Source organism: Copidosoma floridanum, unplaced genomic scaffold (genome assembly GCF_036245765.1).
Source record: "Copidosoma floridanum isolate Cflo_tuat_1 unplaced genomic scaffold, Cflo_Japanese_pri ptg000021l, whole genome shotgun sequence".
Taxonomy (NCBI): domain Eukaryota; kingdom Metazoa; phylum Arthropoda; class Insecta; order Hymenoptera; family Encyrtidae; genus Copidosoma; species Copidosoma floridanum.
Window position 1 is genome coordinate 21,033,988 of NW_028321898.1, and position 27,975 is coordinate 21,061,962.

Consider the following 27,975-nt stretch of genomic DNA (forward strand, 5'->3'; position numbering starts at 1 on the left):
GCCCCCGGGTCTGATTGAGTGCTTAATATTGCGTTCGATATTTACCGTCACAACACCAACCTTGTGACAAAAAAGTAACAGAAAGGAGAAAGATAACTTTTTGATGTTCATAAAAAAGTATATTATGACAGTAAATCTCGAAAGCTATTTTAGCTATTGCGTGTACATCGAAGAACTCAATCACACCCTCGGGTCACACTTTGCGCCCTTAGAATCACTTTGGCCCCACGGGCAGAAAAGTTTTTTGCACCCTCTGGGCCCAAAGTGATTCGTCAGGCGCAAAATTGCACTTTGCGCCCTCGGTAAGAAAAACATTATACGAGACTTGGGCACCAACATACAACAATCGCGCCCTTCAGATGCTCATGTTTGTACTTTGTGCTCTAGTGACGTAATGTACCATTTGTTCATATAAAACATTTTCTAGGTTTCGAAAACTATTTACTAATCATTACCAAACATTTTTGTGATACAAAAAAACAAATTTTGTATTCATTCGTAAATTCGGTTACAATTAGTAAAAAATTTCTTGTTGTGAGATGATTTAGTTTTAACAGTAGCATAAGTTAATTACACTTGATTTGTGTATTTTTATTTCGAGTAATTACACGTAACCATTTAAACATTATTTGCCTAATACAAGTAATGATTGATTTTTAGTGCATGAAAATATTTTTTAGATTATTCTAGCATGAAACTTTCTTTAATAAAGTAATGTTACTTGGAAGTAGTAATTTTTTTTTCAGCAGCAAAAATGGCCATACCTATACAAAAACAAATGTTGCAATCGATAAAATATTATTTAGTTTAATCAGTATTCTGCACTTCAAATACAATCCATACAAAATGTCAAAAAATTATACTCAATGATATTAAATTCAATATATTTTCATAATAAAATCAAGATAAGCAACAATACAAGCAAAACATATGTATACATGTACATAAGTAACGCATCAATAGTTAATACATACACACACATAATATATCAATAGTCAATATTTACAAAAATCAATCAAATGCAGTTCAAGTTTTTGCGTAATATGCTCCACTCCGTAAAGAAACATCAAAGTTCTATTTTCAATACTTTGCAAAAAATATACACTAATTCTGGTACTGTTTACTTCAAAGCAGCAAAATTGTACATTTTTAGTATGAATTTGTTACACTCCAAATTTGATTTTGAAATTCATTCATAATACATATGATTATGTTAAACTTTGGTAGGCTTTTCAAAACCTAAAAGTATCCTGTTTAATATATTTCTCTCCAAAATTTTCATTTGATACACAAGTTTCCTGCAAGGATCTTGCGTTGAATGAAGCAATTTATCACAGTCCTCTTGTGTTTTAGGGTATTGAGTAAGCAGAATAATTATTCTGGTTTTAAGAAATTTGATGGCTTTCTCATCTAAGGACTTTTCAATTTCACAGTTAACTTTAGTGATGTCGTGCACAGCATCAGATTGGAGCCAGTGATGGAGTTCTTCTTTGGTCATATTGAAAATCCTGAGGAATCCCAGCAAAGGTCCAGAAATTAGCCCCTGATCTGGCTTCAGAGAATAGTCGCTAATTGGCAGTAGATTTATTTTGGTAAGAAGCTCAGCTCTCTCGTTCCCCAATGCATCTGCTTTACTAACACCCAGACGTAAAACAAAATCGTCATTTGGATTCCCAGGGTGCACAAATCCAGAGTGAACAAAGAATTCTGTGTTGGTCCTGGGTCCATAATAAATAAAGATTTGTTCCCCCGACTTGAAGTCTCTCATAGCATGGCATTCGCATGAATTGGATGCTTCATTGAAGTTTGTTGTTATCCTTCCTTCTTGGTGATTGCACATGTCCCACATTGGAATTAGGCTATGAATCATTTGCGACCCATCTTCGCTTGGGATTATATTTTGTCTAGTCATAACAGTGGATACCGCCCATCTGTAATCTTCGTAAGTAAAGTTATCACCTAATAATTTTGAGACAGAACTCTCGTTGTTGTGAAAAAGCTTGTGAAAGTACGAATATTGTCTAGCTATGTTTCTACACTGTTTCAAGGCAGGTTCAAAGCTAGGACTTCCTTTCAGTTCCATCATATCTTTTACATTCATGTATAGCACTGTACAATATTTTTTTGGCAAAATATGTAAGTATGGCTTCCACTTTGAATCTTCCCTTTTTTTTTCAATCAAAAGAGCAATAGCCAGAGCTACTTGAGGCATGTGCTGAATCATCACATCATTCTGTATGTCTTTCAGTTCTGGAGCAGCTCTGTAGACACTGAAAATCAACTGTTTTGGAATTTCAAGTAACAAATCATTTTCTTCAAAATCTTTTTCAGCTTTTAGTCCCAAATCGTAGTCTGGAAATTTATGTATGCTGATATTATCAATTCTTGCTCCATTTTCCTTTAGCCAAATTAAAAAATCATTAGTTGCATCAAACCTTTCAACTGCATCTATTCTTACACTTTCAAGTTTCCTTATATTTTCCAAGCAACTTGATATTTCCAAATAATTTTCCCACAGATTGTTTAAATAAGATGGATGACTACTGAGTCGCAAAAGTTTTTCACACTCTGCGTTAATTTCTTTCCTCTTTTTCAATGTATTACGGTTGACTGTATCATTTCTATTTTTTCTATGGAACTCGCTTTTATTCTTCCCCATTTTACAGTAGATTACCAAAAATAATACAAAATTTGTGTCTATTCAGAGTAACTCGAGTTGAAAGGGACAAAAGCACAGTCTACTTTTTTACTTGTTCTATTAATAAATACAACATTGCCGAAATCCATATTAGGCTGCAGCTGGTTCTCAACTTCAAGCAATATACGACACTGACTTCTGAAAATATTTGAATAATTGATCATTTAAAAAGCAGATATACATTTAATTGAAAAATTTTCAATGACACAAATAATCAGATGAAATATAAAAATGATTAACAACTAGTACTTACTTTCTTACACTTGAACTTGAGCACTTGGGTAGTTGGGTACTTAGTACTAACACTAAACGCAGAAATGCCAGAGTTTAGTTCTCTGCTATTGGGATTCCAAAAGGTCACGTGACTCTCGCGGTATATATAGTCACTTGAGGGAAAAATAACACAGGCCTTATGGGTGCAATTCTATTTTTATTTTTTTTACATGTTCAGCGATAGTATTAAGATAAAAGCCTTTCAATAACATATTTTCGAGGAGATGAAATTACCTTAACTATTTTTTCCCAACTCAATTAGTCTTTTGCAGCTTAAAACTTTCTTTTGAAAGTGCGAAAACGCACATTTAACCTTACCAAAATCCCGCTTGTTTTCCTATATATAGTCGGGATCGAGAGAACTTTGTACAGGTTAAATGTGCGTTTTCGCTACCTATACAAGGCCTGTGTTATTTTTCACCCAAGTGAATATATATATCGAGAGAGTCACGTGACCTTTTGGAATCCCAATACAAACGTCAGATTTATGCAGGTAACACTGTAGTTCACCTAAATCCGTTGTTCCCATAGAGATAATGGGTGTAATCCGCATTTCCGCAATCGCCGCCAGCAGTTACATATGTACGACGTGACAACGTTGCGTGGTTGGGGGCGCTACTGTCGATTTACTGGTGATGTGATCCGCAATCTCACCAGCAGTAAAGCAGACGACGTCGGTCTACTTGCTCTTTTTCGTGACATTTTCCGACATTCTGTCGTCTGCTTTGCTTTGTTTACAATCAGAAAATGTCACGAAAAAGAGCTATAGTGTAGACCGACGTCGTCTGCTTTACTGCTGGTGAGATTGCGGATCACATCACCAGTAAATCGACAGTAGCGCCCCCAACCACGCAACGTTGTCACATCGTACATATGTAACTGCTGGCGGCGATTGCGGATTACACCCAATAGGTAACACTGTAGTCTGTAGTTCACCTAAATCCGTTGTTCCACCTAAGACTCGATTATATTAAGGACTAGATTATATTTGTTCAGGTTGCCTGAGCTAAGGCTGCCTGTGCAGGAACCTGAGCAGGTCCTGTGCACATCGTTGGATAAAATTCCATTAATGCCTGAGCAGGTCCTACGCAGGCAGCTCAGGCACCTGTCCAAGACCTGTTCAGTGCCTGAACTCAATTTCTGTTCGGGATGTCATATTGTTGACAAGCCCAGCACAGCAGATTAATTTGCATCACTTGCACCAGCATCCTGCAGTTAAATACCGTGTTGGCTGCTGTGCTGGGGCCGTACCATATAACTATTTTTCTGTACATCGGCCTATGTTATAACATAGGCCCGCGAAACTAAAAAAAGTTATATGGCACGGCTCCTGGGCTTGTCAACAATATGACATATATATATATATATATAGTACTGTACATATATATGTCACATGTAAAGTCAAATAATCGAACACGCCTTAGCACTTGGGAGGAACTAGACAGGGTACCCCACTACCCCCTCCACGCTTTCAGAGTCTTAGGTGGAACAACGGATTTAGGTGAACTACAGTGTTACCTTTATGCATAATCAAGGTGCGTTTACAATGGCTGTGTATTGTCCACTGTTATTTGCTTTGAGCGCAATTCCGAAATCGCGCCCCCACTGGGTACTTTGAGAACGATTGGTCGTGATTAGAAAAGGACAGTACTATGAATTAATTTCCACATGCTTGTACTGCTTGTAGAAAAGCGACATTTAAGAGTTGGCCACCTGGTGAATAGATCCGGAAGCTCGATTTCATAATAATTATCTATATATATATATATACCTTTTCTTATCACGAATCACGACCAATCGTTCTCAAAGTGCCCAGTGGGGGCGCGATTTCGGAATTGCGCTCAAAGCGAATTTTTGGAGCTGTTCACATAGACATTTTTTGCTTAATTCAATGTGAACGTTCATATTGAAAAGGGGGTTCCACTGTTCCGCTAAACTCAAATTGAGTGAACAGACTGACCAGACCTATGCTGTGTTCTCTGTCAGTCAACGTAGTTCTAGTTGCGACCATAGGCCATAGGCTTTGTTGCCTGATTGAAAAAGAGGTATAGGTCTGTTCAGTCTGTTCACTCAATTTGAGTTTGGCGGAATAGTGGAACCCCCTTTTCAATATGAACGTTCACAATGAAATAAGCAAAAAATGTCTATGTGAATAGCTCCATTGTGAACGTTCATATTGAAAAGGGGGTTCCACTGTTCCGCTAAACTCAAATTGAGTGAACAGACTGAACAGACCTATACCTCTTTTTCCATCAGGCAACAAAGCCTATGGCCTATGGTCGCAACTACGTTGACTGACAGAGAACACAGCATAGGTCTGTTCAGTCTGTTCACTCAATTTGAGTTTAGCGGAACAGTGGAACCCCCTTTTCAATATGAACGTTCACATTGAATTAAGCAAAAAATGTCTATGTGAACAGCTCCAATAGACATAGACTTGTTATGTTATTAACCACCATTCCAATAAGCTTCGATGGTTTATTAATATGTGAATTATCGTCTTGGTTCTGCTTCCTGTGTTTTATGAAAATAACAAAAAAAATATTGGAAACAAAAATAGCCATGCTTGCTCTAATTCACCTCTAATTGATTCATTAAGTTACTGTAGAGGAATATTGAAAGTAAGTGGATTGTGAGTTAGATCAACAAATTTGGTGGATTTGAGACTTTTGAGAGACAAAGGGAAATAAAGATTCAAGATGAATTTAATTTAAAAAATTGTATTTTTTTGTCAGTAACATTTTTATAAATTAAAAATAAATACTAATCAATTTGAATAAGTCCCTTGTGCAATAAAAATCGAAAGTTACCTGAAGCAAATGTAACCATAAAATATTTTCAAAAACTAGACCATTTCAATATTAAAATTGAAGTTAAAAATCATTGTGATAAATTTGAAAAAAAAACATATAGATATCACTCAAGTGTATCAAGTTTACAGAATACAAACGTAATAAACCACGTGAATTAAAAGAGGGCTTGATCCTAATAAAACTAAATACATGCTATGTACAATTGTTAAATTGACGTCAATAAGAATCGCATAAATATGGGCAGACCCCCCACTTAAATGACAAAAGTTACAATTACTATTTCACGCAATAAGTGATGTAACTTCTTATTCAAGTTAACAGGATACACAGCTTTGATCTGCCAATTATGACCTCATCTTACACAAGAATTTCAGCTGCAACATTTTCACTTCACCGGCGGTAGATTTGAACACACCCTCTTGATTGTCAATGGACAATAACGTACCGACGGATTCTCGGTCCTCGCCAATGATGACTTTGACCTTGTCATTTTGCGACGGAACGACGGGCTCCAGCTGATCGCATATGATGTTGACGGTCCTGTCTTCGCTCGGCAGGAATACTGTACACATTCCACCCTAAAAATCAAAGGAGAAATCATTAATCCTTCTTTAAACACGAACAAGCACACAGATAACCATTGAACAATCAACACTTACAGAAACCGTTGTAATGTATCCCTGCTGTCCAGCAAGGTCCGAATCATCGTTGGAGTCGCGAATCCTGACCTCAATGTCTGTCGTGTGCCATTCCGTGCCATATACTCCGGAGCTGTGGCCAGTTTCTATGCTCGAGCCCGGCGTTTGCGGATTGTACGGGCTGCCCGCAGTGCCCGGAGTCATTGGACTGTAGCCCATAGGAGAGGGCGAGGCAAATGCCCCGTGTGGGCTCGTCGTATACCCAGTACCGGCAGGCGAAGGTGTGCTGCCGTAGGCAGCGGGACTTGGACTAGCGGTAGCGCTCGCCACGGGACTAGGGCTGGGCTGGTATGGGCCAAAGCTTCGCTCCGAGCCGTACATCGTGCCCGGAGTCTGCGGTGTGAATGGTCCGCCGGACGGGTAATTTGGAGCATAGGCTGGCGAGCCCTCCTCTATGTTGTAGCCATCAAAGTCGCTCGTTCGTGCTGGGGTGTTATTTATCGTAGGATCCCAGGCACCGGACTGGCCAGGCGTGCGAGAGCCAGCGTCGTGCGACGGCGTCATCGAGCCGTAATGAGGCGTACGCGAACCAGCTACGGAAACAAAAAACATTTAAAGTTAACTCTGCATTCAAAAATAATTGGAGAAAAAAAAGGTAAAATAAACAATACAAGATCAAATGGATACTTACTCTCGTACATAGGCGTCTGAGAGCCGTGCATCGGAGTTTTGCCCGAGTACATGGGTGTCTGGCTGCCGGTGCCGTAAGCCGGGGTGTCCTTGTAGCTGGTGAAGCGTCCGTCCTTGGTAGGTACGCCAACGTTGGCAATGTGCGAGCGATCGACCGAGATGGTCTGGCAGGTAGAGTGCAGCTCGACACGAGCCGTGCTTTCGGTCGCGTCTTTGACGATGCCGACGTTGCCCTTGTAGGGTCCACCTGTGATTTTGATGGTAGTGCCGATGATTTCGCGATCACGGCGAGCCCCGCCCCCGCGGCCCCTTCCTCGGCCACCACCGCCTCTGCCGAAGCCACCACCGCTGGGATGCATCGGCGACGTGATTCTCGGGGACATGAAGCCACCGACGGCAGGTGAGGCGGACATGCCGCTGGCTTTCATGCCACCGGCGAGCTGTAGGTGTCGCGTTTTGCACACGAAAATACCACCGTTGTCGATGAAGGTGTTAGAGTAGAGGAAGGCGAAACTCCTGTAGAGATGCTTGATCTCCCCACCTCGGCCCGAGTGCGGGCCGTCGACGACCTTGACGATGTCCTTCTTCTGAATGGTGTTTAGTTGCGAGTCGAGGGCCTCGGTGTTGCGGTTCTCACGGCGTTTGATCAGACCTTGGGGCCGGGCCTCGACGACCTTGCCGTGCATGGACAGCACGTGGAAGCTTTCGCGCTCGAGGCGCACGATCACGCCGACCGACTGGGGGTCGAGTTGGACGAGGTCGCCCCATTGGAACTGACCGAGGCTGTCGACACCCGTGGCCATGTCGGCACAGAGCTGCAAGTCACGGGGCAACACCTCGAGCTCGTGCATCGACAGATCGGAGAATAGCACCACGCGGTTCGGCTCGACGCGAACCACGAGCCCGGTGTCGCTTTCGTACCTGCCCGCGACGACCCTCACGTGATCCCCTTGCTCAAAGTGCTTGCGCACCTCGTTCGAGTGAAAGCCCAGGACCTCCTTCAAGTCCTCGTGCTGCGGCATCACCATGATCATGTTGCCGTCGATGGAGACGACTTTGCCCCGCAGATTCGACAACTCGCCGACGCAAACTTCGACCACGTCGCCGGTGCTGAAGGTGTGCGTTATCGTGTGGTCGTCCTTGCCGTGAGACACCCCGGTCACGGGGGCACTGCTCAGCTCGAGATCGACGCCCTCCGGCTGCTCCTCGAATTTTTCGAGCTCGGATAGCGTTGGTTTCACACCCTCGGCTATGACGGCGCTCGTGGTAAAGTTCTTGTACAAGAAGCCCTTGCGACTGTAGCGATTGCCCTCGAAAATGAGGAAATCACCGTCGCTGGTCACTTCTCCGCCAATGGCTCTTATGGCCTCGGGATCGAAAGGTTTCGCGGGTGGTCTTCTTTTCTTTTTCCTTTTTGCGGCCTCGGACTCACTTTGGGCCGTTCTTAGAGCGCCGCGAGGACGCGTATAGTCTATCCTCGGCAACAGCTTCAGGTGTACTTGGTTCTGAGCTAGATCCACATAGTCGACTTGGGCAATGTCATCTTTGTATACACCTCTTTTAAGCCTCACCCACTGTTTGGCCTTTAGGCCGGTCTGTTCCTTGACGACGCGAAGTACGTCCGTCATCTCCTTGATGGGAACCATCTGCTGCTTCCAAATTCCCATTCTCAAGCTGCCAACGTGCTCGATGGCCGCCTTGACGTGAGGCTGCTTGAAAGCTTCAATGTAAATGTACCCTTTGACACCTTCGGGTGCGACGACGGATTTAATTTGCAATGGTTCGCCAGAAAATTGGTAAGTCAAAAATTTTCTCATCAACAAGAGAACGGTCGCTTTTTCTTCTCCCAAGCGACACTTGACCATCCACAAGTTTGGATCCTTGATGTCAGGGAGGAGTGAATGCTGCGTGATCTCATCGCTCATCTCTTCGCCACCATCACCGAAGCGATGAGCTGCGGCCGACTCGTTGGCGTACTTATTTCTAAGGTACTCCTCGATCTCGTCTTCCTTCTGGGAGTCCCAGAGGTTGGTGCCACGCCGGCGACCTTCTATCTCCCGGGCAGTAAGACCAACCTCGTCGATCTCGTTGCCGACGATGCCGATTTCTTGAGCACCATCCTCCCACTCCTCGTCGTCCTCGGGCTCGTCGTCGACCTCCGCTTCTTGGATAATGAAATCGTACACCCCCTTCTTTCTCTTCTTTTTCCTCGGCCTGTTGTCGTCTTCGTCATCTTCTTCTTCTTCCTCGTCATATTCGTCTAGATCCTCACCCTCGGGCTCTTCCTCTGCCTCTGGTTCTTCTTCTCCAGAATGAGCTTCCTCTGCCTCGTCATCTTTAGCAGAACTGCGAAAAAATTAATTTCATTGCAAACTTGATGAGTCAATTTTAATTTTTTCTCCAGAGATTTGAACAAACAATGGATAAAAAAAATGCTTACCCGGACCGTGAGCCAGAACGCGACCTGGACCTTGATCTCGATCTAGATCTGGACCCAGACTTCGATCTAGATCGAGACCTAGATCTTGACCTGGAGGCAGATCTAACTCTCGAATGGCTCCTCGATCTCGACGTGACCGATCTGCTTCTACTTCTCGAGCCACTACGTGATCTGGACCTAGCTGGACTGCCAGCCTCGGACCTCTGGTTTTCACTGTCGCTGCCACCTTTGTCTCCTCTCTCGCTCTCATTATCCGAGTATGCACTCCCCTCTGTATCCGACATTTCGATGGGTTATTCTGTAAAAAGCAATCATTCATTTATGAACAAAAATGTTTCAGGATAATATTTACATAAGTTTTTATAAGATAACAGTCCCCTAAAATTAAGTGAAGCAGTACACTTTGTGATCATTTAGTAGATATACCTATATGTACAAACAATGTAAGAAGGTAAAAATTCAAAAGTTGTGAAGCCAACAAAATGAATATTTGCCAAAGTGTGGCTGTTGTAACCAACAGTGGCCTAATAATAAACTGTGATTTCGTGTTTATGAAACGGCACCACTTACTAAGCACAAATATGCTCTGAAATATTATATCACAAAAAACAATTTCTTGTGTGGGATAAAAGCATATGCTGAGCCTCAAAAGGCAGAGGTTAGAAATTATTCTGCATCTTGGGGCTTAAACGCAATCAAAATTGGCAAAGGGGAAAATCTCACTAACCTTGACTTTAGCCAACGTGTCGAGAGGATGACTCCTGCAACACTGCCTTGGACCTTAACTCCCGCAGATTATTATTATCTTTTGAAATTATTACTTCACTGCTCCCCAAAAATAAACGTAACATCAACGAATTTATTCATTGGCAACCCCATCAACAGCACCATCCACATCGACTACATCAAGAGATGTATATACATAATACATATATACTTAACTGTGTAAAGGGGCAGATACAGACGACAAACCACACAGCGGCAGATCTCTAGCATACCATTAGCTGCAAACTCGTCCCCCCCCCTCTGCTGCTCTGCAGTCGTCCTGATGTGTCTCCAAGACTTCAAGAGCCCGCGAAATATATGTAAGAAACGAAGAATGTCCATCAACCAGTGCAATCGAATGTTTAAACAGTAAGATAAATATCAAGCTGAAAATAGCTAGACACTCGGTTAGTCAATAATAATAATATATCCTTGAAGCGTTGCGTATGTATTGCTTGATAAATTTGACAAAATTGTGGTCGAATCTTGGCTCTGTAAGAACCTAATAGGCTAATAGGTACCATGATAAAAAAAATTTTCTTAAAGTTACTTAGTTAAGTAGGTTGTGGTGGCACGATTCTTTGGTATGCAAAGTTACTTGTGAATTATGTTTTACTTATGCACTACAATAATAAGCACATTACGAGTTAGTGCAGTCAGTATAGGTCAACACATGTCCAAAACTTTATGAATTCAACTTGGGAAGTGTATGAGTATGTACTAACTTAGTTTGTTTTCTGTTTCTATGATCACGGTAAATTGAAAGGATTCAACTTAATGCCAAAGAAGTTGGTAAGTTATTGGAAATAAAAAAAAAAAATGAATTCAGATTATAATTGCACAGCCAGAATTTATTGTAACCAAGGTGCCATCAGGGCAGTGAGATTCAGCGAAGACGGAGCTTACTGTATAACAAGTGGATCGAATAAAAAAGTGAAATTATGGAATCCATATAAGAGCATACTGTTGAAAACATATGCCGGACATGGCAACGAAGTGATGGATGCATGTTCATCCTGTGACCAGAGTCAGATAGCATCTTGCAGTGTTGACAAGTCAATCATTATCTGGGATGTGATTGCTGGAACGCCTGTGCGAAGGCTTAGATGTCACACAGGGATAGTCACAACTGTACGTTTCAATGAACTCTCAACAATGATAGTTTCAGGCTCACAGGACAATTCTGTGATGCTGTGGGATATAAGGGCAAAAACGTTGACTCCGGTGCAAGTACTGGCAGATGCCAAAGATTCTGTATCGTCTGTTAGAATATCAGATCACGAAATATTGACAGCATCTTACGATTCCAAGGTGAGGAGGTACGATATCAGAGAAGGAAGGCTCGTCACGGATTGCATGGGAGAAATCATCACGTGTGCTAGTTTTACTAAGGATAATCGTTGTATTGTTGTGAGTTGTGCCGATGGAACAGTTAAACTAATTGACAAGGACACTGGGGAACTTTTGGGAGAGTACGAGGGTTTGACCAAAAATGACTACTGTATCGAATCTACGGTCAATTATGATGATAAACTGGTGTTGTCTGGTTCTGCCGATGGCAGAGTTTGGGCCTGGGATCTCATATCTCGTCAAGTTGTGATGCATTTGTTTGACGATAAATCCTCAAAACATCCAACTATTTCCCTGTCTACTCATCCTACGAAAAATAGTTTTCTAGCTGCCAACGGTTCTGATATTTTGCTGTGGGAAAAACAAGAATTAGCTTAATTAATTTTTGTCATATTGATTTTTTTTTATGTTCTCTCGAATAAAATTTGTACATTTTGTAAATTTTCCTAATTAAAGCATTATCTTTTGTACAGAATTGCTTTTTTTTATTTATTTATCTGATTCTTAGTTGGTAAAAATCCATAATGCCATAAATGGTGGAATGAAAAAATCAACTTTTCATATTTACACATAAACTTTTTTATAAATAATTTGATGAAATGCAATGCATTAATATGATGCACAGATTACAACGTTACACTTTAACATGTTTTAAATAACCTTCATCCAAAATTTCAGCTAAATTATTCAGGGTATCTTCAAATCTGATAGCAGCAGTTTGTAACTTGCAAACGGTCTCTTGTAACACCAATTCACTTTTCACCAGCTGCTTGTTTGTTTCGGCTAATTCTTCCATTCCATTAGAAATTGTAGTGCTTATCAACTCCTTGATATTCTTGTCCAATGATTTATTACACTCTCTTAGCTTTTTGTGTAACAAACTGTTGTACTTCACATAACTCTTTTCACTTTTGCGACTCCTAATTTCAGCAGAACAAGTGGTGGGATTCACAACGTAGTTTGAACTGCTCACGCTAATTGTTTCATCGTCTGATTCTTTTGCTTCCCCCTGAATCATAGTCCCGCATGAGTTTGAAGCTAGAATCAAGGGAAATCCAAGTCCTGTCATTCCACTGATGGACTCATCATCGGATTCTGGAGCTTCGCCAGAAATAATGACGGCTTTATTTGCCATTTTGTTTCTGTAGTAAATTTTCTACACCTAGGAACAAAAAAATTTTGTTTTTTTAACAAAATTTGAGATCTGCAAGGAAAATTTTCATTAATTCCCTTCTTTATAACTATCCCTCACCTTTCTTTTTTTTACCATAACTAAAAGTTATTCTTTATTGTTATTAACCGTGCCTCTCTCATGGAAGACTAAAACTAAAGATTTTTAATTACACCGTAAGTATCACATTAACAACGCAATTTGTAACTTAAATAAATTTGCGAATTATGAAAAAAGTCTTCACAATTTGTAAATAAAAACGACCGCGATATTTCAATTGGTTTGCCACTTTACAGGAATGTTTACCTAGTCATCTGTTTTCGTTTACATTACACTTTACAGTCAGAATTTTATACACATACATAGTGTGACGTTACATACTTATATATGGATCATTTCAGAAAAACTCCAATATTCTCTGATGCCAATTATGTTAAAAAACGGTATCGTCAATGGATTGAATTACCAAATTCAGAGTCAAAAATTTTTCAAGAGACGCTAACTTATTTTTGTTATGTTTTCAAGGTTTAGTCGAAAAAATGTATTTGCTTTGTAAGATGCAAAAAAAAAAAAAAAAAAAAAAAAACAGGCCAAGTGTCATTTGCGTAGCTCTAAAAAATTTCATTCACAAGTAGAGTCGGACTCGAAAGTTTTCAACTAATTTGGAACTCACATAACACAGAAAAAAATAAACCCTGTATTTATAAAAAATCTCATTTTACGCCCTAAAGTATCGTAGTCTTCGTGAGATGATCCATATATTTTCTCGGCAGTCACTGACTGGCAGGCTCAAGAGATATTTAGGTTAGAGTGAAACATTCGTGTTGGCAGAGAGCACTGGAGCAGATGTACACTGTGCATTTGCAATGTTTTAGTGTAGTGAAAGACTATCAGGACTCAGGAGTCAGGACTGAGAGTAGTAGACAGGACAGGGCGACACTATGACATTTACCTTGTGAGAGAAGATATCAGGCAAGAGGTAAAACATTTCTCAAAAGTGATGCTCCCTTGGTGGTTCAAGGACAATCGATAGTTTAATCATCGAAAAAGAGTTGAAAAGGAAAAATTCAACAATGTCGTGGAAAAGAAAAAACGACGGCCTCCTGGCCAAAGTCAACTTTCCACCCTACAGCTTGGAAATGCTCACCAGCAGGCACGTACTCGTTGGTGGTGGCGGTGGTTCGGCCAAAACAGGCGTTGCCAATGGATTTGTAAGTTACTTGGTGTACATTTTTTCCTTCACCACAGCCCAAAGAAGTTTCACGTAGTTTGTTTTTCAATTACTTTCCAGGAAATATTCGAACTAGCTCACAACGGCACGCACTTTGTGGCTGAAGAGGTCACGAGATACGAAACTGGTGGCAACGTCGTCATGAACACTGCTACGTACAACGACGAGGGCAGAAAGATGTGGCTGGCTGCGGGACAGGAAAGTGTCTGTCAGTTGTACAACATACAGGCCAAAGTTGTAGTTGCTGAGAACGGAGAGATCCCGAAAAAAACTTCTTTCTCGGGTAAAGAGGATCTCAGGCAAAGGAGGAACAGTGAATCCAAGGCGAGTGTGCCTAGAAAAGACAGCATTGAGGACTTGACCAGTCAATTTAAGCCTAAACGCAAAAAACTGCAGCTCGTGGTTCAGCCCGTGAATAAAGTTCAAACTGACTTTGGGTAAACTTTCAAATACAACTGTAATAAAAATCTCTTTTGTTCTGTGGAAATTTTTGTTTACTCTATACTTGTAGAAGTATGCAACCTGTACAGAGGGTCGTTAGGATAAGCCTAAATGGGAAATTTATGGCAACAGGTGGAACAGATGGATACATAAGGCTTTGGAAGTTTCCACAACTGGACAAGCTTCACCAATTGAGAGGCCACGATAAAGAAATCGATGACATCGACTTTTGTCCCAGAAGCCAACAACTTGCTACCGTAGCTAAAGATGGCAAGCTGATAATCTGGGACGTGAACAGTGGCTCAAAAATCAAACAGCTTAAATGGAATCCCTCGGAAACGCAAAAGTCCATCTTCAAGAGATGTCGTTTCCAAAGAACTGCAGAAGATAGTCTCAAACGGCCTCCTCATTTGTTCACGCTATCCAATTCTTTGCCAGCAAAAGACAGAAAAAACAAAATGCACTATGGCTTCCTGCAGCTCTGGGATATTCTAGAACAAGGAACAGTTAAACGACTTGTCACCTACAAGGAGGTCCTGTCAGAGCTGGCTGTCTCTGACGATGGTAAATTCGTAGCTGTAGGAACAATGTCCACTGGCTCTGTAGATATGTTCATAGCCTTTAGTTTGCAAAAGGTACTGCATGTGCCGAACGCGCACAGCATGTTTATTACAAATCTTGAATTTCTTCCAACCAAACTTGATGGACCAGCTATCACAAGTAACACAGAAGCTGCTGTTATCAGCTGCTCCGTAGACAACAAGATTTGTATACACAGTATACCTTACAGACGTAAGCTAGCTTTGATATTTTTGTTCTTGTACTATAAATGTCAAGTATCTTGTATAATCTATGTTTCTTTTATTTTTTATTTTTAGATACGCTGCCATTCTGGCTGGTTCTTGTACTGATTATTATAAGCATCTGTGGTGCATTTATACTATGCAGTTACGTGGGTATTTGACCAAAAGTCTTTACCACGAATTTCGTATCAAATGTAAAATTTGCACGTCATGTTCACGGTATAGGCTTGAAAATTTTACGGTAATGTGAATTGCAGAACAAAAAAAAATAGGAATCAATTGATAAAAAGAACGCAAATATATTTTTTTTATTAGTTACTGTATTTAACTTGCGTTTTTTCTTTGTTTTTTCACAATAGCCTTGAGCAGTGTTGTGAATGCAAAAACAAAGTCTTTGTTCGTTATTTATTAATTTTCAGTGGAGTAATTATATTTATATCATACTTATTGCACATAAATAATAGGTGAAATTTGTGGTTCATAAAATTATTATTAGTAATGTTGTTTATGCATTTATTATGTTTTTTAAGTAATTTTAATGATGCGATCGTAAAATGTACTTTAAAAACTGTCATGCAACTTTTAAATTTTATCTTAAAAAAGTATATTAAAATTTTCAATTAATTGAAATTATATTGTAAAATAAAAAAACTGTAAAACTTTTTATGTACCAACGAATCCTTTCTCTAAAATAATGTACAGTCTTAAAGGTAACTATATTTATATATTGCATTATTTGTTGGCATACAATCATCTGAGATCAATATTACATCCAAACAGATGGTGTAATATCTTGTGTTGACATCTCTTACATTACCATCACTGTGTAAGTGTAGCGTTCAGTGCTTGTGCACACAAGTTGTGCTTTTTGTGTCTTTTATTCGTATCTTCGAGCATATATACATGGTATATATAAATATGCTCGAAGTTTCGTATACGCAATATGGAAAGATTGGAAAGGCCAAGATGACTTTGTGAACACGTCGACTAAAATTTGAGATTTTTCAAGTACTTACTCAAATATTTTATTCTAAAATGTTTTGTGTCAGGAAAATTTTCAATTTTTGTTCAACGGCCTCCAGATGTTATACTACTGTAACCAGAAATGTGGGTCAAACGTCAGATTTTTTGTTCCGACAGGTGAGTCGATAATTGCCGAAAAGTTAGACTTATGCTTATTTATATGCATAAGTCTTGCGCGTTAAGTTTTCTTGTACATTATTATTCTTCGAATCACATTTGCAAATTTGCATAAGTAGGTGCGGTTGATTTCTTATTTCTTCATTAAAATACCACAAAAGTTATTCAAATTCGAACAAAAATCGGTTGAACGTACAATCGAATGTGATACATATATACGTAGGTGTGCAACACACAGTGTTTGGAAACAAGATGATTGTTTTCCACGAAGTTAACTCTCTTTTTTTTAATTATTGAACAATATTTCAGTAGCATAGTCAGGTTAGAAGACCAATCGAACTGTCTACTGATTTTATCATCGATCGATAACAATGATATTCTTCGGCGGCAAAGATGTAAATAAATGTCTAGTTTCACTGTTTCAATTTTCAATGGTAAACCGCAGCCGCGCGACGCGACCCAACGCCATCAGAATAAATAAATTTCATTTCAAATCGTACAATTATCACACAGATGTTCGATCCAGTGTCTTGCACTTACACTTATTTGTTGGCCGACGTCGACTCTAAAGAATCGGTGATAATCGATCCGGTGATAGAATGGGCCGAGCGCGACTCGGAACTCATTCGAGAGCTGGGATTGAATTTGGTTTACGCATGTAAGTTTATGATACAAGTACTTAATTGTTATAAGCATGTATGGTATTTTTTAAGCAATGAAAGTTTTGTAATTATTGAAGTGAATACTCACGTGCACGCGGACCATATAACCGGCACCGGCACATTGAAACGACTCTTGCCAGGATGCATGTCCGTTATATCGAAAGAAAGCGGTGCGCAAGCTGATATTCTGTTGAATCACGGCGGTCGTGTGCCGTTTGGCAAATATTCCTTGACAGCCTTTATGACTCCTGGACATACGGCAGGTAAATTAATATGTACACAGTAGGTGTAAATAAACGAACAAGAAAATATACGAATTCAAAAATATCTGTGTTATGACGAAAAGTGATTATTTTAAAAAATTTTAAAAAAAATTTATGTGCGTTAAACTCTTCGGAAAAACATTAAAATTAGAATTTTTTGTGCTATACACGAAGAACACAAAGTTTTCAGTCGAAATAATCATTATTGTCACCCTAAGTAATCAAAATGCAACGCTTACAAAAAAACGTTTTGGGTGTATGTCAATTTAACGACTGTGGAGTTTCGATTTGTAGTGATCGAGATTTCTAAAAGACACACAAAATTGTGTATGTAAATTGCTGTTAAAAAATATTTGTCTGTAATGTATACAATTTAGTGCATACAAATTATTACACTGCAAATTTAAAAAATTAACGCTTTTTGAAATCTGTTTATCCGTTGATCAAACGGTCATGCCGAATAACACGATTTGTTTGAGATACTAGTTTTACTACGTGTAATTAATTTGATTTTTTTTTGAATCTTTTTATTCATGTACCAATCAAAACATTAATTTAAAATTTGGAATTTTTTGACACTAATTTATGGATATGTCAATAAATTATTGACCAGATTAAGTGGTCTCAAACTTTTAGGATTTCCATTACCCATAAGTTTAAAGTAGTTTGTTTATTGTAATTATAATAAGTTAAGAATAAATCCCAAAAAGGTCGATTTTTTGTAATTTTTGCACATTAACATTTGAAAAATAAAAAAATATTTGACATTGTTTCTTACTTCCAAAATAGGATCATGTTCAGGACAATTTTCTTCACGAAAACTATGCTCCTTCGACGTCCCAGGCGAACACTATGTCCTTTTTTCTAGTCCAGACGAAAACTATGCCCTTTTTTGGTCCTGAACAAAGACTATGCACTTTTTGTTCCTAGATGAAGTCTACGTCCTGTTTCGGTTTTGGTCGAAGACTCCGCTCTTTTTTTTCAAATCCAGATGAAGACTAAACCGTTTTCTCGGGTCCAGACGAAAACGTTGCCCTTTTTTTCGAAATTTGGACGATAACTATGCCCTTTCCTGGAGTCCTGACGAAGACTATGCCCTTTTCTCGAGTCTAGACGAAGACTAAGCCCTTTTTCTGGGTCTGGACTAAAACTACGCCCTTTTCTGGCGTCCGAACGAAGACTATGCCCTTTTTTTGGAATATTGACGAAAACTATACCCTTATTTCCTGGAGTCCTGACGAAGACTATGCCCTTTTCTCGAGTCTGGACGAAGACCAAGCACTTTTTCTAAGTCTGGACTTAAGCTATGCCTTTTTTTGGAATCCGAACGAAAACTATGCCCTGTTCTCGCGTCTGGATGAAAGCAATGCTCTTTTCTTTAGCTTGGACGAGAACTATATCTCTTTTTCGCGTCCTGGTATAAATTAATTTTTTTTCTGTTTTAAAACGAATACTAGAATGTTTTGCAATAGTTTACAACATTAGCTCAGCTATTTTTCTAAAAATTGAAAATGCATCAATAATACAATAATAATTATATACGTTAATAGGTTAGAAAATTATTTTTAATGATAACGTAAGGAAATACCGATTTTCAATTAATTTCATTTAAAAGTTAAATAATAGATTCATAATCAGTCAAAAGTCTCCAACATACGTGTTCCAATCCTGCGACATTCTTATAATTTTGTTGTATTAATATCTTCAAAAATAGCTTCGTCCGGATTTCACAAAAGGTCACAGTCTTCTTTTGGAGTCGGAAAAAGGCAGTCTTCGTCCGGGATTAAAAAAAGGCATACTCTTTATCTGAATTAACGTAAAAGGCATAGTTTTCGTCTGAACTCAAGAAAGGGGCATATTTTTCGTCCAGGCTTCGAAGCACGGCATATACCTTGTCGAGGGTGTCAATGTGTTGTGATGAAGGTCTCGGAGTTTTTATAAAATATTTTTTAAACATTTATCATACTCATATATCTTAACTGATATGCTGTACATACACTTAGGCACAACCAATTTCTTACAACCGTAGTAAGAAAATTTTTTTTATAAGCACATTAATTACTTACTAATTTTCTAACCCAATCTCTAGCTCTTTTATGGTGAAAGAAAAAAATATCGAAAACAATAATAAATATAAATTCTTAAGATTCACTTTTCTATTTAAGCAACTTGAATATATATGAATTGGTCTTCACGTAGTATTATTTATTTATTTTTTTATTATATCTATTTTTGTACATGAACCCTTCGTCAAACGTTGGATATTTTTAGACTGGTTTGTTTTGCCTGACAATGTTAAATTAATTGTTTGTAATAAAAACTCCAAACAAACAAGAATGTGCACTTTAAGAATGTTTGAAGCATGTTTAATACCGGTGAACTATTTAATTCTACTGACTATTAAATAATACATTGTCGTTCTTTCTTTTGTGTACTTCGAAAGTTTTTAATAAACTTAATTTAATGTTTTTATTACATCTGTATCAAAGTACAAGTTTTTTCATATAAAGGGCTTTTATTAAATAACTCAAATAGTTCAAATGATCTACGTGTTTGATCTGTGTAGATTTTTGTATAAAACTAGCACATTTCAAAACATGTAAAAATTCCTGACTTATTGTTTTTGTCTTATTTACTTTTATTGTTTTTTTTTTTTTTTTTTTTTTTTTTCATACAAGGTTTGTAAGTTCATTATGCAGACAGTTTTTAAGCGATATTACTTAAACATATCACAAATTTTATTTAGAATGTCGCCACATATATGTTGTCTCGTGATGATGTTGTCTAACAAGCAAAAGAAAAACTTCATTCATGGACCTTTTATTTTTCATTTAATTCAGGAGTCAATCTAATAATTGTTACACGTGTAATAAATGTGCTAAACGTAATTTATTATAAACTTTATAAATTCATGAAAATGAATTCAATAGATTAACGTTATTAAATTTATTTTCTACCTTCAATATGTACATATACATTCTTTTTAGTTTGGACGATTGATGGTTAATAATTTATTATAAGTACATGTACTGCATCGTATGTAAAATTGTACGCTGGTAGGCAAAAATCAATCTAGAAATACACGCCAACTGATGAAGATACAGTGTACCGAAATAGCTGTAATGGCAAAAATAAATAAGTTAAATAAGTAAAGACTAATTTATTTATTTTTTTGATTCCTTAATAATTCCTAAAAATGAATCTTATCCATTAAACACTTTTCTAGTGTTATAAAATTCATTTAATGCGTATACACGTACTGTAAATTTTCAGGCTGCATGACCTACATCTGCGAAAAACAAGGAATCGCGTTTACTGGCGATACTCTGCTGATTAGAGGCTGCGGCAGAACAGACTTTCAGGTATATATATTACTTAATTATAATATACACCCTCTGTATTTGTAATATTGTAATTCGGTTTGCGCATACGACATTTATTTACTCTCTAGCCCCTGGAAGCTGACTCACCTCTTCTGAAATTTACTTATACCTTATGTAAATTTTAATTGTCATATATAGCGTTGGTAGATTTTGAGAGAAGTTAGACGTACGTTGATAAGTAACCCTTTCACAAGCATTTAAACCTAATGGCCCTGATTACAAAATTTTAATCCAAAAGAGAAAATAGTTAAAGTTTTTACAAAAATTGACAAGTAAACGTATTATTAAAAAAGTCCAGTAATTCATTCCTCACAATCATTACATGTATACATACTTCTGTGCATTGAGCAATGCCACTCTTACCGTACAGATTTCAAACTAAAGTAAACAAATAAGCCTATAATTTGGGCTAATTTCTCCATTCCTTCGGTTAACGTTTATTCGCTTAACAAGTAAGTGTTTGATGGTTCATTTTGAGTTTTTGAAAAAGCTAGACAGATCTGATGTAGGTGTAGAAGTAGTTTTTTAACTCATCACAAACAGTAATGACTATTTCATCATTAAGTTTTTTCCACTTCGTACTACGTTTATTTTTATCTTTTTTTGCATAAATTACTCTTTTTAAATACGGTGTAACGTAGTAAGTCTGTACATTACACCGTTATAACTACGTTTTATACTTTACATTTTTTTCCAAACCAAGGATAGTTTCATGAATTTGTAACTTTAAATTTAAAAAACTTTAGTTACTCTGGTAATAACTCACAATAAGCCATTTACGTTTACAACCCACGAATATTATTTGAATCATAACCGCGTGATTTCAGTTCAATGTGAGCGAGTCGGAGACGAAAGTGAACAAGTGCTCTTCTCCGATCGTCCGCGATCGTCCCTGACCGTACGCGATGCGCAGTTGTACACGTTAGGTTAGGTTAATGCAAAAAGTAAACAAACTTGTTTGTATTTGCACTTCTTTATTTACAAACTATTGTTTACATACAGCATTAACCTAACCTAACGTGTACAACTGCGCATCGCGTACGGTCAGGGACGATCGCGGACGATCCCAACCGTCCCTGGATTGTAAGGTGAACGAATCTAATAGATTTGTTCATCTTACAATCCAAGGACGGTCGGGGCACTCCGATCGTCCCCGATCGTCCCTGACCGTACACGATGCGCAGTTGTACATGTTAGGTTAGGTTAATGCTGTATGTAAACAATAGTTTGTAAATAAATAAGTGCAAATACAAAAAAGTTTGTTTACTTTTTGCATTAACCTAACCTAACGTGTACAACTGCGCATCGTGTACGGTCAGGGACGATCGGGGACGATCGGAGAAGAGCACTTGTTCACTTTCGTCTCCGACTCGCCCAGACTATCTCCGACCGTCCCTGGATTGTAAGGTGAACAAATCTAATGTTCTCACTGTGACTAAGTACAGTACACAAACCGCTGTGACAACACTGCTCGATCACATCGCAATCAAAATTGTACCATAGTACATATGATTGTAATTTCTTGTTACAATAATTTTGTTTTATTTTTCTAACTATTTTTTTTTTTTTTTTTTTTAATTAAAAAATACTTTTTTGTTGAACTTTTCATTTCGACATTTTGAATTTTTTTAACTTCAAAAGGCAAAGTGAAAAAATGAAGTATTTAACTGGTATTAAAAAATTGGGGGGTTGGCGTGCGGAGCGCACAGGGGGCGAAGCCCCACTAGTATATACATAATAATAAATTAGGACGATGAACTTTAAAAGGATTAAAAAACAAAGAACTACGTTATCTAGATCATAATCTGGAATGAGAGCCAAGTTCAAAATTTGATCCAAATTGTTTAAACAAATTTCATAAATTTTTTATTATCCTTCGGAAAAAATTTTTCTAGAATATTTAGACTGTGAACAAAAAAGATCTCTTGCAACTTTTCTCTAAAGTTAATACTTTCCGAGATATTAGTTATTGAAGTTCGAAAAAATGTGAAGATAGCTATTCTCATCCATGAAAAACAATACGAAAAAATGACAATTTTGATGTTTCTAAAGTTCTTTTAAAAAAATATGATAAAAGGATGTTTATAGAATACTTAAGAACTTTGGCTACATCAAAATTGTTGTTTTTTAAAACTGTTTTTCATGGATAAAAATAGCCATTTTTTTTTTAATTTGAATGATTAATATCTCAGAATGTACCATCTTGAGAAAAAAGTGGCTAAAGGTCGTTTTTGTTGATAATCCAAAGATCTCACACAAATTTTTCCAGGAAAAGTAGTTTAAACAATTTCGGACGAATTCGAGATTCCAGATTATGATCTCGACTACCTTTCAAGAAGGCGCCAACAAAATTCAAGAGTGGCTCTGAACACGTAATGGCTGCATTGGCTGCTTCTACAACTATCAATCTGACCTCACTTAGTTCTTTTGGTATGAGGCTCTTTTACAGTCAAGCTTGAATCAGATGGCGCTAGGGCACGTCGTGGCTGTCATGGCCGTCGCACTTACACACCGTCAAATTTACAGTTGTGTATTGTGTCCGTGAGCCTATCTGTGTGATGAGCAAAGCAGAAGACATAACCTTTGTAAATGATTGCTGTTGTTTGCATTTACGTTTAAAGATAGTAGGAAAAATGAAGTGCAGTGTAATATCCTGCGATAAGAAAGTGAAATTTAAATTTCCTTCTGATAGTGTGATAAAAAAAAAGTGGTTCGAAGCAATTGGGAGACCAACATTTTTGCCGCTCCCAAGTCATGGCTTATGCCTCGACCACTTTGCCTCCACGAGTTCTGCTTTTCTTCCACTGACTCTTGCTCCTTTCCCTTTTAAAAGCTTTTTCAATTCTGAAACTTTTAAGCTCCCATAATATTCTTTCTTGTCTTCCTTATTCATTTCAAAATTTCAAATATTGCGCTTTACCACTACACTTTAATTTCCTATATACATACATTACTGAAAAATAATGTTGTGTGAGTGAGACGGCCATGACAGCCGCGACGTGCCCTGGCCCCTGGCGCCATCTGATTCAAGCTTGACTGTAAAAGAGCCTCATACTCACCTCTTCTCATCTCAACAGCATGAGAAAAGCGTATTGCCCCTGCGTTGACCCCTTATGAAAGAGATTAGCATAGATTTTGTATTGTAATTTTTAAGGGTTGCCAGGGAAGACTAGAGCGCCATTCCGCTTATGGTAATTAAGTACGCTTAAGCTGAAGCTCAAGAATATATAGCGTCTGTCGATTGAGCTCTAAGTAAGACTAGTACAACGTCGCCGTTAGATGGTAACACCGTATAAATAGCTCCCAGCAAACACATTTTCTCAAGATTTCTTGTAGGTGTCTTGTAGAATTCTAATTTCCATCAGACAGATATCTTTGGGGAGTTTTTGGGGTAAAATTCCCTAAAGATATCTTTCTGATGGACATTAGAATTCTACAAGACACCTACAAGAAATCTTGAGAAAATGTGTTTGCTGCATGGGCTCTGCCCTCACTCCAAGTATTTGACATTTTATAAAACTAGCCTCGAAGAGGGCGCGACGCGCGCCAAACGTCACGCATGACGCACGCCAACTAATTTTACAACTTACTTCAACACGTTTTATAAAATCTCAGGTTCAGTTTGATATAATTAAATCTTCAATTCGATACTAATCACTACCTCCCTTTTATAATAAGATAGGACTACCACGTAGACATCGTGAAAAGCTAGACCTATTGAGAGATAATTTTAGCAGTTTTATAATTATTTATTAGCATCTGTCAAGCATGGGGATTACTTTAATGACGAAATTTCTCTAAAAATTTTAACGATTCCAGGGAGGATCATCTGAAACATTATATCAGTCCGTGCATTCGGTAATCTTCAAGTTGCCAGATAACTTTAAACTATATCCGGCTCACGATTACAAGGGACTGACAGTAACAACAGTAGCTGAGGAAAAAACTTACAATCCGCGGCTGACTAAATCCCTCGAGGAGTTTATTGAAATCATGAAAAACTTGAATCTGTCTAAACCTAAAATGATTGGTAAAAAAACGTGTATTTTGTTAACTTCTGATGGGAGAATCTATACTATTTGAGTATCTTATAATTTAATAATTTTTTTACAGACAAGGCCGTACCAGCGAACAAAGTTTGCGGTTTGTACGAAGTCGAGAGGAAAGAGGAAATTTAAATAAATATGTACAAGTATTGCATGTAAGGCGCGATCAATTCATGGATTTCCGGAACAAAAAGAGTGATTAAAATTAAAAAATTTTATTTTGAGACCATATATTTTTATAGCTCAAAATCATGTATTCAAACAAGTTTTATTTTATTTTATAGTTTTTAATACACAACTTAATGTTTTGACAGTAAAAGTCAAATAAAATAAATATCTATATACTATGAAACGCTATTATTCAATAATTTTATAACTATTTTCGTTACTTCCTGTCTGTATGTAGACGAAAATAACAAACGCAAAAGAAATATAAAGAAATAAAATCTATAAGTTTTGCATTAAACATTTTATCCGCAAGTGAAATTAATAAAGTTACATGTTATCAAACGATATTTTGGTTATTTTAAACCAATTTTCTTCGTGAAAGCATTAGAAAAATACAGACAAAAATAGTTACAACAAAGAAATGGTACATTATGTTACTTGAGCACAAAGTACAAACATGAGCGCCCTAAGGGCGCGGTTGTTGTATGTTTTGGTGCCCGAGTCGCGTATAACGTTTTTCTTATCGAGGGCGTAAAGTGCAATTTTGCGACCGTGGGCATAGTGACTGCACCTTTGCGCACAGTAAATCACTTTGGACCCTGGGGCATAAAGTATCTTGGGACCAGAGGGCACTATATGCCCATGGTAAGAAATGGTAGTTTTCGTCGAATAAGTGCTATCGTCTCGGGCTATTTTGCCGTAAGGTAGCCTCGGAGCGATAGCACTTTTGTGGCGAATCCTATTTTTCCTAGCGAGGACACACTAGCCTCTCAAAAATACCCGAGGTAGGAAAAGGATATTTTTTTATTACACGTAAGGTTGAAATGTTTTAAATTCTTCGAGAATGCAAAGAAAGAAGTCATAAATTCGAATCTATGATTTTAGTAGCTACGATAGCACAGTAGTTGGGGCTGCGGTTCTTGTAACCCTGGAGCTCGGTAACTTGGTAACATAATATACTCACGAGTTCGAGACCTGGCCATTACTTACTTGGCTCGCACATGTGGGAAACTAATTTCTTATTTCCGCAACCAAGGTCCAATGGTTTGGAAGCCATGTAAAAAAGAAACTTACCTCTTACAGCTTCCACGCGCTACTGGATGCGTCTTTATTGCTGTGTAAGTGATTGATATGATTCTCAATAAATCTGAGGCGATTTTTGAATGTGCCATTGATGACAGCATATCCATGCAGTATAACTCAGCAATTCAGAGCTGAATACTTACATCTGAAATAAATAGTAGCACGTTTTTCGAGGCTTCGTCTGTTTCTTAAACTAGGGGGCTGTGCCTCCTGCGCGCTCTGCGCGCCAAACCCCAAAATTTAATCAAACATTTATTTTCTATATTTTTAAAGAAAAATACAATAAATATATCTATGTCGTAACACGCAATATTGTAATATTTATCAACTTGCAAATTAAATGACTTTTTACTGATTTTTCTAAATCTCATTTTTAAATCTACCCGCGCTTGGTCATAGTGGGGCGGCCATGCAGGTAGGTATCCGTAGCCTGAGTAGCCTCTTATATTTTCACGACTGCACCAAAGTTTTTTCTACGTATTTTTACCTCCTAAACACGATGCTGTTGGGTGCGAGCCCGAAAAAGTCCGGAGTCGATTGTTATTAACAATTTACATGAACAAATAAAAAAATTTTACGTTTCCGACCTAAAAAAAATTTCTTTAGGTTGATTGGTCCATTTTAAACAAAAAATACCTCTTGCTATTTTTTCGTAAAATGCTTAGATTGTTCAGAAAAAAAATAAAAAAGATAGAAAAATCACTGAATTTGATGAATTCTCGGTACGCGTTATTCTTTCGACGACAATTTCGGGATATAATTTGTGTTTCATTAGTTTTCATGTAATCATCAAAGTGTTTTGATCTACTAAACAGAGCCAGGGAAATTGTTGTTAACAATTTACACAAAAAAATAAAAAAATTTCTCGTTTTCGACCCAAGAAGAATTCCTTAGGTTAATTGTTCCATTCTAAACAAAAAATACCTGTTGCAATTTTTTTTGTAAAATTCTTGGATTTTGCAGAAAAAAAAAAGAAAAGTTGGACAGAAACTAAGTTTTCAGCTCATGCTAGTAGTTCTTCACGTATGATTTTTCCTTACACCTCCGCCGAAAGTTCGTTCCATCTGACCCGATTTTGAGCTAGAAAAAGCCTCATATCAGTCCTGCCATTTGTGCGCAGAACAAAGTGCGCAGATATATATATAGTTATATATTCAGCACCGAGAAGCAGCACTAGCAGCAGTAGTTATACAATACATACATACATATATATGGTATATATATACGGCTAACGGAGTTATAACCTTTATAGTTTATACAACACAGAAAATCATTGGATATTTATTTACATAAATTATTGGATGTATATATATTTTTTTTTTTTTGCACAATTTACATGTATATATAAATTTATTAATTTCATATGAACAGAGTACACAACGCAAAATTAAAACTACCAAATTAATGTTTTTTGATCAGTTACTTTCACTTTAATGATTTATTTAGTATATAAATGTAGTATATACATGTCATATTACAAAAATAAACTATGAAATCTTTTATTTAATCGAATTATGCTTATCACAATTATAATAGTTATTGATAATAACTTGATTTATTTTGCACTTACGGATATAAACATTAGGATTTTTAAAATGATCCTTATAGGATCCATGATTCGAATTTAAACGGATTTCTCTTCCTCTCGTTTTGCCAGCACGACCAACCTGCACAAATCCTTGGCCCAATCTGATTCTATTAGTCCGGGTCGTAATCTGGAATTCGTGGGAGAAATTATTTGGATAGGATTTTTTTGCATGATCTTACGCAAAATGATCACCTAAAAACGAATTTGCATGTTGCCAGGCTTCAAAGTTGTAGGAAAAATGTTTAAACAAAATTTTTTAAACAAATTAAAAATATTGTTTATTTTGCCCTGGAAAAAATTTTTTTAGCTTTTTTGGACAATTCTAAACA

The 27,975-nt window shown here is 37.6% G+C and overlaps 6 protein-coding genes across 9 annotated transcripts; 3 read left to right on the forward strand and 3 right to left on the reverse strand.

Moving 5' to 3' along the window:
* Nucleotides 1–915: 915 nt before the first annotated feature.
* Nucleotides 916–3,387, reverse strand: Setd3 (SET domain containing 3). Of its 2 annotated transcripts, XM_089594275.1 has the most exons (3): nt 3,206–3,387; nt 2,952–3,122; nt 916–2,836 (listed from the first exon to the last, which is right to left on the reverse strand). In XM_089594275.1, the coding sequence occupies exon 3, from the start codon at nt 2,657–2,659 to the stop codon at nt 1,214–1,216; it is 1,446 nt and encodes a 481-aa protein (XP_089450401.1). In that variant the 5' UTR covers nt 2,660–2,836; nt 2,952–3,122; nt 3,206–3,387; the 3' UTR covers nt 916–1,213. The 2 variants fall into 2 exon arrangements, with proteins under 2 accessions (XP_089450401.1, XP_014216631.2); XM_014361145.3 differs by lacking the exons at nt 2,952–3,122; nt 3,206–3,387 and having other exon boundaries at nt 916–2,352; nt 2,436–2,497.
* Nucleotides 3,388–5,675: 2,288 nt separating this feature from the next.
* Nucleotides 5,676–10,460, reverse strand: Spt5 (Transcription elongation factor subunit Spt5). The gene is made up of 5 exons (XM_014361137.2): nt 10,280–10,460; nt 9,553–9,850; nt 7,114–9,458; nt 6,444–7,015; nt 5,676–6,362 (listed from the first exon to the last, which is right to left on the reverse strand). Exons 2-5 carry the CDS (start codon nt 9,834–9,836, stop codon nt 6,129–6,131), a joined length of 3,435 nt encoding a protein of 1,144 aa, XP_014216623.2. The 5' UTR covers nt 9,837–9,850; nt 10,280–10,460; the 3' UTR covers nt 5,676–6,128.
* A 191-nt stretch (nt 10,461–10,651) lies between these two features.
* On the forward strand, nt 10,652–12,069 carry LOC106645292 (WD repeat domain-containing protein 83). Its single transcript, XM_089594781.1, has 3 exons — nt 10,652–10,686; nt 11,084–11,109; nt 11,183–12,069. Exons 1-3 carry the CDS (start codon nt 10,652–10,654, stop codon nt 12,043–12,045), a joined length of 924 nt encoding a protein of 307 aa, XP_089450907.1. The 3' UTR covers nt 12,046–12,069.
* An 89-nt stretch (nt 12,070–12,158) lies between these two features.
* LOC106645294 (uncharacterized) lies at nt 12,159–17,044 on the reverse strand. Of its 2 annotated transcripts, none has more exons than XM_089594175.1 (2): nt 16,994–17,044; nt 12,159–12,829 (listed from the first exon to the last, which is right to left on the reverse strand). In XM_089594175.1, exon 2 carries the CDS (start codon nt 12,800–12,802, stop codon nt 12,302–12,304), a length of 501 nt encoding a protein of 166 aa, XP_089450301.1. In that variant the 5' UTR covers nt 12,803–12,829; nt 16,994–17,044; the 3' UTR covers nt 12,159–12,301. The 2 variants fall into 2 exon arrangements, with proteins under 2 accessions (XP_089450301.1, XP_014216619.2); XM_014361133.2 differs by lacking the exon at nt 16,994–17,044 and adding an exon at nt 12,920–13,160.
* On the forward strand, nt 13,449–15,848 carry LOC106645291 (guanine nucleotide-exchange factor SEC12). Its single transcript, XM_089594173.1, has 4 exons — nt 13,449–14,049; nt 14,130–14,506; nt 14,581–15,302; nt 15,389–15,848. Exons 1-4 carry the CDS (start codon nt 13,912–13,914, stop codon nt 15,472–15,474), a joined length of 1,323 nt encoding a protein of 440 aa, XP_089450299.1. The 5' UTR covers nt 13,449–13,911; the 3' UTR covers nt 15,475–15,848.
* On the forward strand, nt 16,287–25,064 carry LOC106645293 (persulfide dioxygenase ETHE1, mitochondrial). 2 transcript variants are annotated; one of them, XM_089594174.1, is made up of 6 exons: nt 16,287–16,453; nt 16,967–17,111; nt 17,193–17,378; nt 20,652–20,740; nt 24,581–24,791; nt 24,875–25,064. In XM_089594174.1, the coding sequence occupies exons 1-6, from the start codon at nt 16,349–16,351 to the stop codon at nt 24,937–24,939; spliced, it is 801 nt and encodes a 266-aa protein (XP_089450300.1). In that variant the 5' UTR covers nt 16,287–16,348; the 3' UTR covers nt 24,940–25,064. The 2 variants fall into 2 exon arrangements, with proteins under 2 accessions (XP_089450300.1, XP_014216617.2); XM_014361131.2 differs by lacking the exon at nt 16,287–16,453 and adding an exon at nt 16,767–16,848.
* Nucleotides 25,065–27,975: the final 2,911 nt, after the last annotated feature.